General features: G+C 45.3%; 1 protein-coding gene across 1 annotated transcript; it reads right to left on the bottom strand.

Moving 5' to 3' along the window:
* Positions 1 to 29: 29 nt before the first annotated feature.
* Positions 30 to 1019, bottom strand: LOC124029703 (E3 ubiquitin-protein ligase rnf213-alpha-like; the record flags this gene model as incomplete). The annotated part of the gene is made up of 3 exons (XM_046341322.1): positions 941 to 1019; positions 253 to 501; positions 30 to 106 (listed from the first exon to the last, which is right to left on the bottom strand). Coding segments are annotated over exons 2-3 (254 nt in total), but the record flags the coding sequence as incomplete, so codon positions are not given.
* Positions 1020 to 13207: the final 12188 nt, after the last annotated feature.

The raw sequence follows: 13207 nt of genomic DNA, 5'->3' as shown, positions 1-13207 counted from the left end.
TAATGGAGTCATTCATCAAGTCTGATGACCTCTGGAACCTTTTCACCAGACTCTTCTGCAGGGCCAGGATATCTGGAAGGAACCTCACCAGCCGGAACTCTGCCTCCTGTGAAAATTCCCAAAAATATATGGAAAATGCAGGAGATCATGTGAGTTAAATGTCACAGACTCACTCAGAAACTATTCAAAGATGCAAGATTTAGAAAATCAATTTACAATAGGAAGAAAGAACACAGGTTTGGTGACGATTACCTTCTGTAGGAACCTCCATAGTAGAGGGAGCTTGTCCTTTCCGTCGTTCTGCTCTACGATGTGGGTGAGGCTGAGTAGGGACACCCTCTCTCTGCAGCTCCACACTCCTGAACAGTGGACCTGGGAGCCCCGAGGTAGCGAGGACAACGGACACTCATCCCCGAATGTCACCCTCATGATGAAGTTAGAGGAGACACGCGAGTCATTTCTGATTGTGGCATTCACCTCTCTCAGCCGCTGGTCAAGATGCTGTGATGTCAAACACACACAGGTATGTACATACAGACACACACAGGTATGTACATACAGACACACACAGGTATGTACATACAGACACACACAGGTATGTACATACAGACACACACAGGTATGTACATACAGACACACACAGGTATGTACATACAGACACACACAGGTATGTACATACAGACACACACAGGTATGTACATACAGACACACACAGGTATGTACATACAGACACACACAGGTATGTACATACAGACACACACAGGTATGTACATACAGACACACACAGGTATGTACATACAGACACACACAAAGTGAAACTCTTTGTCCCTTCAAAGGTGCAATCTTATCTTTGACTTGGAACATAGCTGGAATATATGTTTTATCAAATAGATATTTAATCAAACTATAGCTAACTTCAAATGTTATCCAAAGGTTTCACCTTCAACTGAGGAGTGATGATGTCAGTAGCAACGGTTGTCTCCCAGGTATTTCTGGCCTCTTTAGTTGACAGTTGGGAATCATAGCCAGCCATCCCTAGAAACAAAGAGTCCATGAGGTAGCTACTCGTATCTGTGTTATAAGTACGCAGGTATGTGATTTAGATTTAGTTTCATTTCAAACAATTAACTTGCTTTGACTTTCATTGTTTCAAAATGTTTGGAGACGAGTGGGAGGCGCTCAACCAAAGTGAGACGAGATGCAACCAAAAATCACATTGGTATTTGAAAGGAAAAAGTGCAACTCTCGCTCACAGTAACAAATGTGATACTTTATTAGCCTATTCAAGTTAAAATATGATTGTGAATATACACTTAAATACTTGATTGTGTTCAAATATGATTGTGTGTATACAATTAAAAACTTGATTGAGTTAAACTCAGATAATAAAGTATACCTGTCAGAGGGCTTATGAGAGCATTAATGAAAGGCCTTCCATGGATTGGTCTGTGGTGACTCCAGGATGGATCTGATTATCAGGTGGATGGCGGTGACCGTGCCATCTGTTCCCTTCCCCAGGGCTTTGGTCACATGATCCATATTCTTTAGCAGGTGAAGGATCAGAAATCCACAGGGGTCAGCAACTGGAGGCTGGATGATCTGCTGGACGGACTAGAAAGAAGAGAGATATCTTATTATTGTGAAATACTGCAGTCCGCAGTTGTCATCTTTTATATATTTTGTCTTTTAGTATTTTCATCTTCTATATGTCTTTTTTTTTTTTTACATCTCCTTTGTATTTTACTAACATCAAAACCGTATAATTAGTAGATAAGCTTAATTATTTATACACTAATTGAGTAGATAATGGCAAATAAACTACTTGAACTTGAATGATAAACAACAACTCTATATTACTCTATATAACTCTATAACCACTATTTTGTAGTTTGGTACGAGTGGGCTGGCATTGGCAGACAAGCAGGCGTACCTGTGGGTGCTCTGAGGCCCCTAGCAGCATGGCTAGATGGGTGAGCAGCCTGACGAGGGTGAAGGGGGTGAGGGACATGTTTTTGGTGTCCTGGGAGTCTGGGTTGTCCCTCCTCTGAGGATCTCCTAGGATGTGACCAGTCCGTGTCAGATCTCCCCTAAGAGGACAAGTTCAGTCATTCAACATGGGATCTGTCAATCTGATGCTTTCGCAACAATATGAACAGGAAGCCCTTTTTGTAAGCACCACAGGGAACAAATTTACCGCTGCAGTCCCATAGCACTGAAACCTCTGACAGGAGCATGGTTCTTCCCTCCAACTACTGCCCCACACTCTAGACAGCGTGCCAGCTGGGTGGGGCGACCACACTGCAAACAGGGGGTGAATTAGTCTGCTGTGGAGTTTTTTAACATTGTGAATGTTTGTCAATTTATTATACATTAGAACTGTGCTTACCTCACCAACAGCACAAGGGTTGTCCTTCAGGACAGGCTGTAGAGAACAAAGGTCAATAAAAATGTTAATGTTTAGTTTTGCAATGTTTTACTCAGTATACAACACAACTCATCATTGAATTATTCAGGGAACACTTTACCAACAGGTATGATGCTTTATATACTTGTCATGTGCATGTATGAGTCATTATAATGTGCTACTATAATGCTTATATGTGTTCTATGCTGCAATTTTTCAATAGCTGTTGTTTAGTAGGGATCCGTATGAGATACTTCTACATTAGGACACTACTGCAACCTGAAAGCTGTTCTTGGTAGTGGATGAAGTGAGCTCGAACAAAACATACAGAAGTTAAGAAAGTGTTTTGTAAATCTATAAGTCATTTGTTATTATTCAGGCAAGCTTTACATATCGTAGCATATTGCAGTCAAATGACAAAATCGCCCTCTAGTGGCATCATGGATGGAATGTTATGAATATGTTTCATAATTTCATAATTAATAAACATACCAAAAAAAATACTGCTGAAAATCCGGTGTTTCTATGATAATCAGTTTTGTTATATTTCAGTCTTCTGTGATGTATATAAAGAGTAATATTGGGATACAAACTCAAATGTAATACATCTGAACTTTCTTTAAGCCCATAACCATGAGTGTGAGGTGTATACATTTGTTTCAAAGTAGATTTGTTTAAGACTACCAAGAAACACTGATTTAGCCCACTGCAGTAAAAGGTTAACAAAATCAATGGCACAGGTGAATTTAGAAAGCAGATTTGATAGTTATAGGGCACATCAACATTTATATGGGCACTGTACTTACAATACCAGGTGAGTGCTTGAAGGCCTCCAGTCTGTGTTAAAACCCTTTGGGCCATAGCCAGCATGTCTTCAGGCATCGTGGGAATGAAGGGTCTCTGTTGGAATAGACAGTCCGATAAAGACAGAACTCACATATTCAACTTGGAATAACATGTTTATGAGAACAATGGCTGCGTTTCGATTCTCCACCCTTCTGCCGAAAAAGCATTGGATTGGTGTACGTATTGGCTACAGTGAGATCCCACCATTGTTTAATCCCTTCGGGGAGAAGGGTGGACAATTGGGATGCAGCCAGTATGAGATGGTGAGATGGATCATACCTGCATGTTGTTAGGAGTCAGGCCAAGCTGCTGAAGAGGTGTAAGCACCCCTTCTGTCCCAGTGAGCAGCACAGTGGCCAGGTGGACAGTCAGCTCTGTAAGGACGTGCTCTGCACCGGGACGGCCATTATGGACATTCAGTTCTCCCATCCTGTTCTGCACCAATGCCATGGCAAAGTCCCTCACTGGCTTGGGATCTAGGTACCTTGAACCCTGGATGAAGTACTCAAGTTCTTGGCATTTCTGAGGGAGGACAGTCATTATGGTTAAATATAACCTCTGTGTATGGACTGAAGGGTTCAGTTAGGCATATGAGACATTTCATCCTAACATTTTCTGGGACAATCAACCATATTTTCTGGGACAATCAAGATGGCTTGATTGAGATTTGGGGGACTATTTAGGAATCTACGAAAAGGTCACATTTAACTTAAATTAGCAACATGATATGAAAATCTAACGTTGAAATGTCACTAGTTGCCCCGTTTTGATCATCAACAACAGAGTCCAATGTGTTCCTATCCTAGGGCTGGAGTAGAGGCCTGTGTTCCTACCTTAGGGCTGGGGTGGAGGCCTGTGTTCCTACCCTAGGGCTGGGGTGGAGGCCTGTGTTCCTACCTTAGGGCTGGGGTGGAGGCCTGTGTTCCTACCTTAGGGCTGGGGTGGAGGCCTGTGTTCCTACCTTAGGGCTGGGGTGGAGGCCTGTGTTCCTACCTTAGGGCTGGGGTGGAGGCCTGTGTTCCTACCCTAGGGCTGGGGTGGAGGCCTGTGTTCCTACCCTAGGGCTGGGGTGGAGGCCTGTGTTCCTACCTTAGGGCTGGGGTGGTGGCCTGTGTTCCTACACTAGGGCTGGGGTGGAGGCCTGTGTTCCTACCTTAGGGCTGGGGTGGAGGCCTGTGTTCCTACCCTAGGGCTGGGGTGGAGGCCTGTGTTCCTACCTTAGGGCTGGGGTGGAGGCCTGTGTTCCTACCTTAGGGCTGGGGTGGAGGCCTGTGTTCCTACCTTAGGGCTGGGGTGGAGGCCTGTGTTCCTACCTTAGGGCTGGGGTGGAGGCCTGTGTTCCTACCCTAGGGCTGGGGTGGAGGCCTGTGTTCCTACCCTAGGGCTGGGGTGGAGGCCTGTGTTCCTACCCTAGGGCTGGGGTGGAGGCCTGTGTTCCTACCTTAGGGCTGGGGTGGTGGCCTGTGTTCCTACACTAGGGCTGGGGTGGAGGCCTGTGTTCCTACACTAGGGCTGGGGTGGAGGCCTGTGTTCCTACCCTAGGGCTGGGGTGGAGGCCTGTGTTCCTACACTAGGGCTGGGGGTGGAGGCCTGTGTTCCTACCCTAGGGCTGGAGTAGAGGCCTGTGTTCCTACCTTAGGGCTGGAGGCCTGTGTTCCTACCATAGGGCTGGGGTGGAGGCCTGTGTTCCTACCCTAGGGCTGGGGTGGAGGCCTGTGTTCCTACACTAGGGCTGGGGTGGAGGCCTGTGTTCCTACCCTAGGGCTGGGTGGAGGCCTGTGTTCCTACCTTAGGGCTGGAGGCCTGTGTCCTACCCTAGGGCTGGGGTGGAGGCCTGTGTTCCTACCTTAGGGCCGGGGTGGAGGCCTGTGTTCCTACCTTAGGGCTGGGGTGGAGGCCTGTGTTCCTACCTTAGGGCTGGGGTGGAGGCCTGTGTTCCTACCTTAGGGCTGGGGTGGAGGCCTGTGTTCCTACCTTAGGGCTGGGGTGGAGGCCTGTGTTCCTACCTTAGGGCTGGGGTGGAGGCCTGTGTCCTACCCTAGGGCTGGGGTGGAGGCCTGTGTTCCTACCTTAGGGCTGGGGTGGAGGCCTGTGTTCCTACCTTAGGGCTGGGGTGGAGGCCTGTGTTCCTACCTTAGGGCTGGGGTGGAGGCCTGTGTTCCTACCCTAGGGCTGGGGTGGAGGCCTGTGTTCCTACCTTAGGGCTGGGGTGGAGGCCTGTGTTCCTACCTTAGGGCTGGAGGCCTGTGTTCCTACCATAGGGCTGGGGTGGAGGCCTGTGTTCCTACCCTAGGGCTGGGGTGGAGGCCTGTGTTGGCTGCTCGGTACAGACTGGTGACTTCTCTGAAAAGAGCCAGCAGGATGTACAAGGTCCGCCCTTTGGAGGTGCAGTACATTTCTATAAACAAGACAAAGACGCAGAGCGGAGTATTATCCACTTATCAATGATGCATTACCTCAGATGATTAGAAATGCTTTCAAACTGGTTAGTAATAGTAATGCACGAGACACTGTTAGAGAGCTGAGTGGAATTGCACTAATACCTCACACTTCTTCTATGTCCTCCACAGTGCCCTCTAATACTGCTTTGGCAACAGCCTCCCGTACAGCCAGGTATTGCTCTCCATAGACCAGATACTGGTCCATCTGCCCACCATCTTCATTCTGTACACAATCCCGCAGATGAACAACCGTATGTGTTAAAAAATATATATATATCAACTTCATGAATCCTTATAAAAAGTATGGAAAATAAATATGAAATCAAAAAACAGGCAGGTATAATTAAACGATAGAAGTGTGATGACTTGAATAATGACACAATGTGGTATATACATACACATAGAAAATGTCAAATATTTCACAATATAGGAATTTTTCATAATGCACATATATGTGGCCAGATTTCTCTGTAGGGGGTTATTTCAAATGTTAGAGCTTCAAAATTGTATATCATATGCTGCAGTTGGAGAAAACATTGAAAGTTATGCTGCTACACTTAGGAGACAAGTTGGAAAATGCCCTTTGAAAAATGTTGATGCAATTTTCACACTTGCTAGAGAGCTCTTCTTTGTTTACGCCATTCAGCATTTTTCACACCCTTAAGCCTTAGCCCCATCCGTCTCTTTAAGAAATACATGTAAACGTATGGCCAACCATCAGCATGGTCAACTCCACCATGCCAGACACGAGGTCCTACTGTGAAGTACGAACGAGTGTCAAACGCTCATGAACCTGTAACCAGTCACATATATGGTTCTTCTTGCGGGGGTTCATTTACAGAGAGGTCATATGCTATATAAGTAGTCTTCCATATCACTTTAATATGTACCTGACAAGTACTTTAATGAAAGGAAAATAAATACAGGCTTTTTTCAAACAGTTAAAAATGATTTATAAAACATTTAAGAAAGCCGTATGTTACTATGTACCGGTTGATGTATCTCTTCAGGGAAAAGCCACCTGTACTGCTTCCTTCAGCATCCCCTGACACACTCTACACCCTGCTGTCTACTGATGTTGCGGATCAGGTAGACCCGGTACCAGTCGTTCACACTCCTCTCACACAGGTTCCTAACAGCACGAAGAAACTCCTCAACCACATCCTGAGGACTTGCACATACCCCTGAAAGACCAGACACTTCTTTCAGGACATGTCTTGGATCAGTCAGACAAACTTATTGCAAGTGTTTTCAACATTCCCCATGACACACACTTGTGATGGCCTAACAGTCACGGTGTTTGTTTTTGCTCTTGTTGCCTGTAAATTCCCTATATTTAAAAATAATTTTAAAGTCCATTTTTGGTGTGTGGACCTTCAAAAATAAATCTGATTTTTTAATTTTGTAATCGCATCAGATCCGAGCCCAGTGGTTCAATAATCTTTATATTGTAAAAAAACAAAACATTTTTTAAATGAATTTATACCAACAAGCCCAATTTTTAACCAACATGGAGCAGAACTTGGGGCTCGGGGTTAATGTTTACATACCCTACATACTTTCATCTCATATGTATAAACTGTACTCGATACCATCTACTGCATCTTGCCTATGCCGTTCTGTACCATCACTCATTCATATATCTTTATGTACATACAGTATTCTTTATCCCTTTACACTTGTGTGTATAAGACAGTCGTTTTGGAATTGTTAGGTTAGATTACTCGTTGGTTATTACTGCATTGTCGGAACTAGAATCACAAGCATTTCGCTACACTCGCATTAACATCTGCTAACCATGTGTGTGACAAATACATTTGATTTGATTTGAGCTTTTTAATACATTTTCTCACCAGACAGCATGCTATGGAGAAGGTGTGCAGCCTTGCCCAGGCACAGGCGGACCCTAGCGATCTGCTGCAGGTACTCTATTGTGACCGTCTCAGCCGAGTCAGTGACAGAGTCCAGGAAGTGATGCAAGAACTCAGTCTCTTCCTGAAGGCAGGTGTTTTCTTTGTGGCATTCTTTCCAACAATGAGTCCTGCGAAAGAAAGTTGTATAATAGTCATATAGTCATACTGCAGTTGTGGTCTATGTTGTTATTCTGATTGGGCAACAGTCTTGACTGCCTGCATGGACACCCAATCAGATCATACCTCAAGGCAGTTAATGTACAACGCATACAGTTCATTTTTATCTTCTGCATCGACAATGTTGCTCTCTTCTATCGATGTCAAATGCTGCTGCAGATATTCCTTGACTTCATCAAAGCTAAAAAACAAAACACAAATGAGTTAAATTCAGGAAAATGTGTTGACACCATACCTATTCTGAAACCTTGAATTGCGTTAGTGGTTACAACAACATTACAATGACATAAGCAGCTTTTCAGGTTCACTCACCTGTACTTGAGCAGGAGTTTGAGTATCACTGATCTCACCACAGGATTTTTGTCCAGAGACTCATCGAATGGTGAGAAATCTTTGGTGTGTATCTGACTTTGTGCTGGTACAAAGACAATAAAATTAGAGCACAGCTACAAACACTTATTGAGTCGTAATCCAATCTGTCAATTGTGTGTGTGTGTGTGTATACCGTTGAAAAGTTTGGGGTTACTTAGAAATGTCCTTGTTTTTGAAAGGAAAGTACTTTTGTTGTCCATTAAAATAACATGAAATTGATCAGAAATGCAGTGTAGACATTGTTAATGTTGTAAATGACTATAGTATCTGAAAATGGCTGATTTTTAATGGAATATCTACATATGCGTACAGAGGCCCATTATCAGCAACCATCACCCCCTGTGTTCCAATGGCACGTTGTGTTAGCTAATCCAAATGTATCATTTTAAAAGGCTAATTGATCATTAGCAAACCCTTTTGCAATTATGTTAGCACAGCTGAAAACTGTTGTTCTGCTTAAAGAAGCAATAAAACTGGCCTTCTTCAGACTAGTTGAGAATCTGGAGCATCAGCATTTGTGGGTTCGATTAGGCTCAAAATGGCCAGAAACGATTAACTTTCTTCTGAAACTTGTCACTCTAGTCTTGTTCTGAGTAATGCAGGCTATTCCATGCGAGAAATTGCCAAGAAACTGAAGATCTCGTACAACGCTGTGTACTATTCCCTTCACAGAACAGCGAAAATTGGCTCTAACCAGAATAGAAAGAGGAGTGGAGGCCCCAGTGCACAAGTGAGCAAGAGGACAAGTACATTAGAGTGTCAGACACTTCACAAGTCCTCAACTGGCAGCTTCATTAAATAGTATCTGCAAAACACCAGTCTCAACGTCAACAGTGAAGAGCGACTCCGGGATGCTGGCCTTCTAGGCAGAGTTCCTCTGTTCAGTGTCTGTGTTCTTTTGCCCATCTTAATATCTTATTTTTATTGGCCAGTCTGAGATATGTCTTTTTCTTTGCAACTCTGCCTAGAAGGCCAGCATCCCGGAGTCTCCTCTTCACTGTTGACGTTGAGACTGGTATTTTGGGCTCTACGGTTCTATGGTTTTTGCGACTGCACTTGAAGAAACCGGAAAATTTTCCTGGATTGACTGACCTTCATATTTTAAAGTAATGATGGAATGTCGTTTCTATTTACTTATTTGAGCTGTTCTTGCCATAATATGGACTTGGTCTTTTACCAAATAGGGCTATCTTCTGTATACCTCCCCTACCTTCTCACAACACAACTGATTGACTCAAACACATTAAGAAGGAAAGAAATTCCACAAATTAACTTTTAACAAGACACACCTGTTAATTATAATGCATTCCAGGTGACTATTTTATGAAGCTGGCTGAGAGAATGCCAAGTGTGTGCAAAGCTGTTATCAAGGCAAAGGGTGGCTATTTCAAAGAAATCTCAAATATAAAATATATTTTGATTTGTTTAACACTTTTCCGGGTTACTACATGATTCCATGAGTATTATTTGTTTCCTATGAACACCGGATTTTCAGCATTTATTTTTTTTTAATTATGAAAATACAACATTCCAAAATAGTAAAAATAAATAAAAACCCTGGAATGCGTAGGTGTGTCCAAACTTTTTTTGATTAACAACAACGAGGAGACAGCCTACAGGGTGGAGGTGAGGGTGTCAGGAAAATAACCTCTCACTCAACGTCAACAATACAAAGGAGATGATCATGGACTTCAGGAAACAGCAGAGGGAGCACCCCCATCCACATCGACGGACAGTATTGGAGAAGGTTGAAGTTTTAAGTTCCTTGGCGTGCACATCCCAGACAAACTGAAATGGTCCACCCAAATCAAATCAAATCAAATTTATTTATATAGCCCTTCGTACATCAGCTGATATCTCAAAGTGCTGTACAGAAACCCAGCCTAAAACCCCAAACAGCAAACAATGCAGGTGTAAATGTCATGTTTTGTCTTAGATTGTCTTGTCATTTTGCTTTTCCCTCTGTTCATTTTCCCCCTGCTGGTCTTTTTAGGTTCGTTCCCCTTTTTCTCTCTCCCTTCCTCTCTCTCTTCTCTCTAGCGTTCCGTTCCTGCTCCCAGCTGTTCCTATTCCCCTAATCAATCATTTAGTCTTCCCACACCTGTTCCCTATCTTTCCCCCTGATTAGAGTCCCTATTTCTCCCCTTGTTTTCCGTTTCTGCCCTGTCGGATCCTTGTCTATTGTTCACCGTGCTGTGTCTGTGTATCGCCCTGTCGTGTCGTGTTTCCTCAGATGCTGCGTGGTGAGCAGGTGTCTGAGTCTGCTACGTTCAAGTGCCTTCCCGAGGCAACCTGCAGTTCTTGATCGAGTCTCCAGTCTGTTCTCGTCATTACGAGTGGAATTATGTTTTATGATTGTAGATTTGCTTTACTGGATTAAAGACTCTGTTTTCGCCAAGTCGCTTTTGGGTCCTCATTCACCTGCATGACAGAAGGATCCGACCAAGAATGGACCCAGCGACTATGGATTCTCTCTACTCTACTCTCGAGTTCCAGGGAGCGATGCTCGGCAGACACGAGCAGGAATTGGCATGCCGTTGAGACCTCTGGCCGCTCAGGTCTCCGACCTCTCAGGACAGTATCAGAGTCTTCGTCTCGTGTCACCAGCTACTTCCGGTTCTTCCGAGCCTCCGGAACCTAGGGTTAATAACCCACCATGTTATTCTGGGCAGCCCACTGAGTGCCGCTCCTTTCTCACCCAGTGTGATATAGTGTTCTCTCTCCAACCCAACACATACTCAAGAGAGAGAGCTCGGATTGCCTACGTCATCACTCTACTGGTCGGGCTCGGCAGTGGGGCACAGCTATCTGGGAGGCAAGCGCTGAGTGTACTAACAATTATCTGAACTTTAAAGAGGAGATGATAAGGGTTTTTGATCGCTCAGTTTTTGGGAAAGAAGCTTCCTGGTCCCTGTCTTCCCTATGTCAAGGTAATCGATCCATAACGGATTACTCTATAGAGTTTCGCACTCTTGCTGCCTCCAGTAACTGGAACGAGCAGGCGTTGCTCGCTCGTTTTCTGGAGGGACTCCACGCTAAGGTTAAGGATGAGATTCTCTCTCGGGAGGTTCCATCCAGCGTGGATTCTTTGATTGAACTCGCTTATTCGCATTGAACGACGGGTAGATCTTTCGTCACCGAGCTCATAGAAGAGAGCTCGCGTTAACTGTGTCTCCCCTCTCTCCGACACTACCGTTTTCCCCACTGACTCAGGTGTTGAGCCCATGCAGCTGGGGGTATTCGCATCTCGACTAAGGAGAGGGAACGGAGAATCACCAACCGCCTGTCTCTATTGCGGTTCCGCTGGTCATTTTGTCATTTCATGTCCAGTTAAAGGCCAGAGCTCATCAGTAAGCGGAGGGCGACTGATAAGCGCTAATAGACGGTCCTCTCCGTCAAGTACATGTACTACCTACCGGTCCATCTACGCTGGACCGGATCGGCAGCTTCCTGCAGTGCATTAATAGACTCTGGGGCAGAGGGCTGTTTTATGGACGAAGCCTGGGCGCGGGAACATGACATTCCTCTCAGACAGTTAGGGAGCCCACGGTCATGTTTGCCTTGGATGGTAGTCCTCTCCCCAGTATATTATATGAAACACTACCTTTAACCCTCACTGTATCTGGTAACCATAGTGAGACCATTTCTTTTTTGATTTTTTGTTCACCTTTTTACACCTGTTGTTTTGGGTCATCCCTGGCTAGTGTGTCATAATCCTTCTTTTGATTGGTCTAGTAATTCTATCCTTCCTGGAACGTTTCTTGTCATGTGAAGTGTTTAATGTCTGCTATTTCTCCTGTTTGTTCTGTCCCCTCTTCTCAGGAGGAACCTGGTGATTTGACAGGAGTGCCGGAGGAATATCATGGTCTGCGCACGGTCTTCAGTCGGTCCAGAACCAACTCCCTTCCTCCTCACCGGTCGTATGATTGTTGTTCTGATCTCTTCAAGAAGCGTTTTGCATCCGCTCCTATCCTTGTTGCACCTGACGTCACTAAACAGTTTATTGTTGAGGTTGACGCGTCGGGGTGGGCGTGGGAGCCATTCTGTCCCAGCGCTCCGATACTGACGATGGGGTCCACCCTTGTGCGTATTTTTCTCATCGCCTATCACCGTCGGAACGTAACTATGATGTGGCTAACCGCGAACTGCTCGCCATCCGTTTAGCCCTAGGCAAATGGCGACAGTGGTTGGAGGGGCGACCGTTCCTTTGTCGTTTGGACTGACCAAAAGAACCTTGAGTACATCCGTTCTGCCAAACGACTGAATGCGCGTCATGCTCGTTGGGCGTTGTTTTTCGCTCGTTTCGAGTTCGTTATTTCTTATTGCCCGGGTACTAAGAACACCAAGCCTCATGCTTTATCCCGTCTCTTTAGTTCTTCTGTGGCTTCTACCGATCCCGAGGGGATCCTTCCTGTTGGGCGTGTTGTCGGGTTGACTGTCTGGGAATTGAGAGACAGGTTAAGCAAGCACTCACGCACACTGCGCGTCGCGCGCTTGTCCTAGTAACCTTCTTTTCGTTCCTGTTTCTACTGCCTGGCTGTTCTTCAGTGGGCTCACTCTGCCAAGTTAGCTGGCCATCCCGGCGTTCGGGGTACGTTTGCTTCTATTCGCCAGCGGTTTTGGTGGCCTACTCAGGAGCGTGACACGCGCCTTTCCAGTGGCTGCGTGTTCAGACTGCGCGCAGAAGAAGTCTGGTAATTTTTTTCTGCTTCTGCTCCTGGTCTTGCTGGGTCTCAGTCTGTTCCCTGCCATCGCATCTCTCCTGTTCTTGTTCCTGCCCTTGCTGTGTCTCAGTCTGTCCCTAGTTGTTACTCTCCTGGCCTGTTTGGTCCTGTTTGCTCTAAAGCTTTCAGTTCTCTACCCGTGTCTCATTTATTTTTTAGAGTAGTACCCTAGTTTCCTTTTTATCGTTTTCGTTACGGTCCTGAGGAGAGGAGTTGGGTTCTTTCGGGACGTGCTGGACCGTTTGATCTATGATTTCCTCCGTTGCCGCCAGTGTTCCTTCCTCGAGAGCGCCAGGAGGCGCTCGGTGAGTGGGGGGGGTACTGTCATGT

Source organism: Oncorhynchus gorbuscha, unplaced genomic scaffold (assembly GCF_021184085.1).
Source record: "Oncorhynchus gorbuscha isolate QuinsamMale2020 ecotype Even-year unplaced genomic scaffold, OgorEven_v1.0 Un_scaffold_7333, whole genome shotgun sequence".
Classification (NCBI taxonomy): Eukaryota; Metazoa; Chordata; class Actinopteri; order Salmoniformes; family Salmonidae; genus Oncorhynchus; species Oncorhynchus gorbuscha.
The sequence above is the reverse complement of the archived record's forward strand: the minus strand, read 5'-3'. Positions and strand labels throughout refer to the sequence as shown.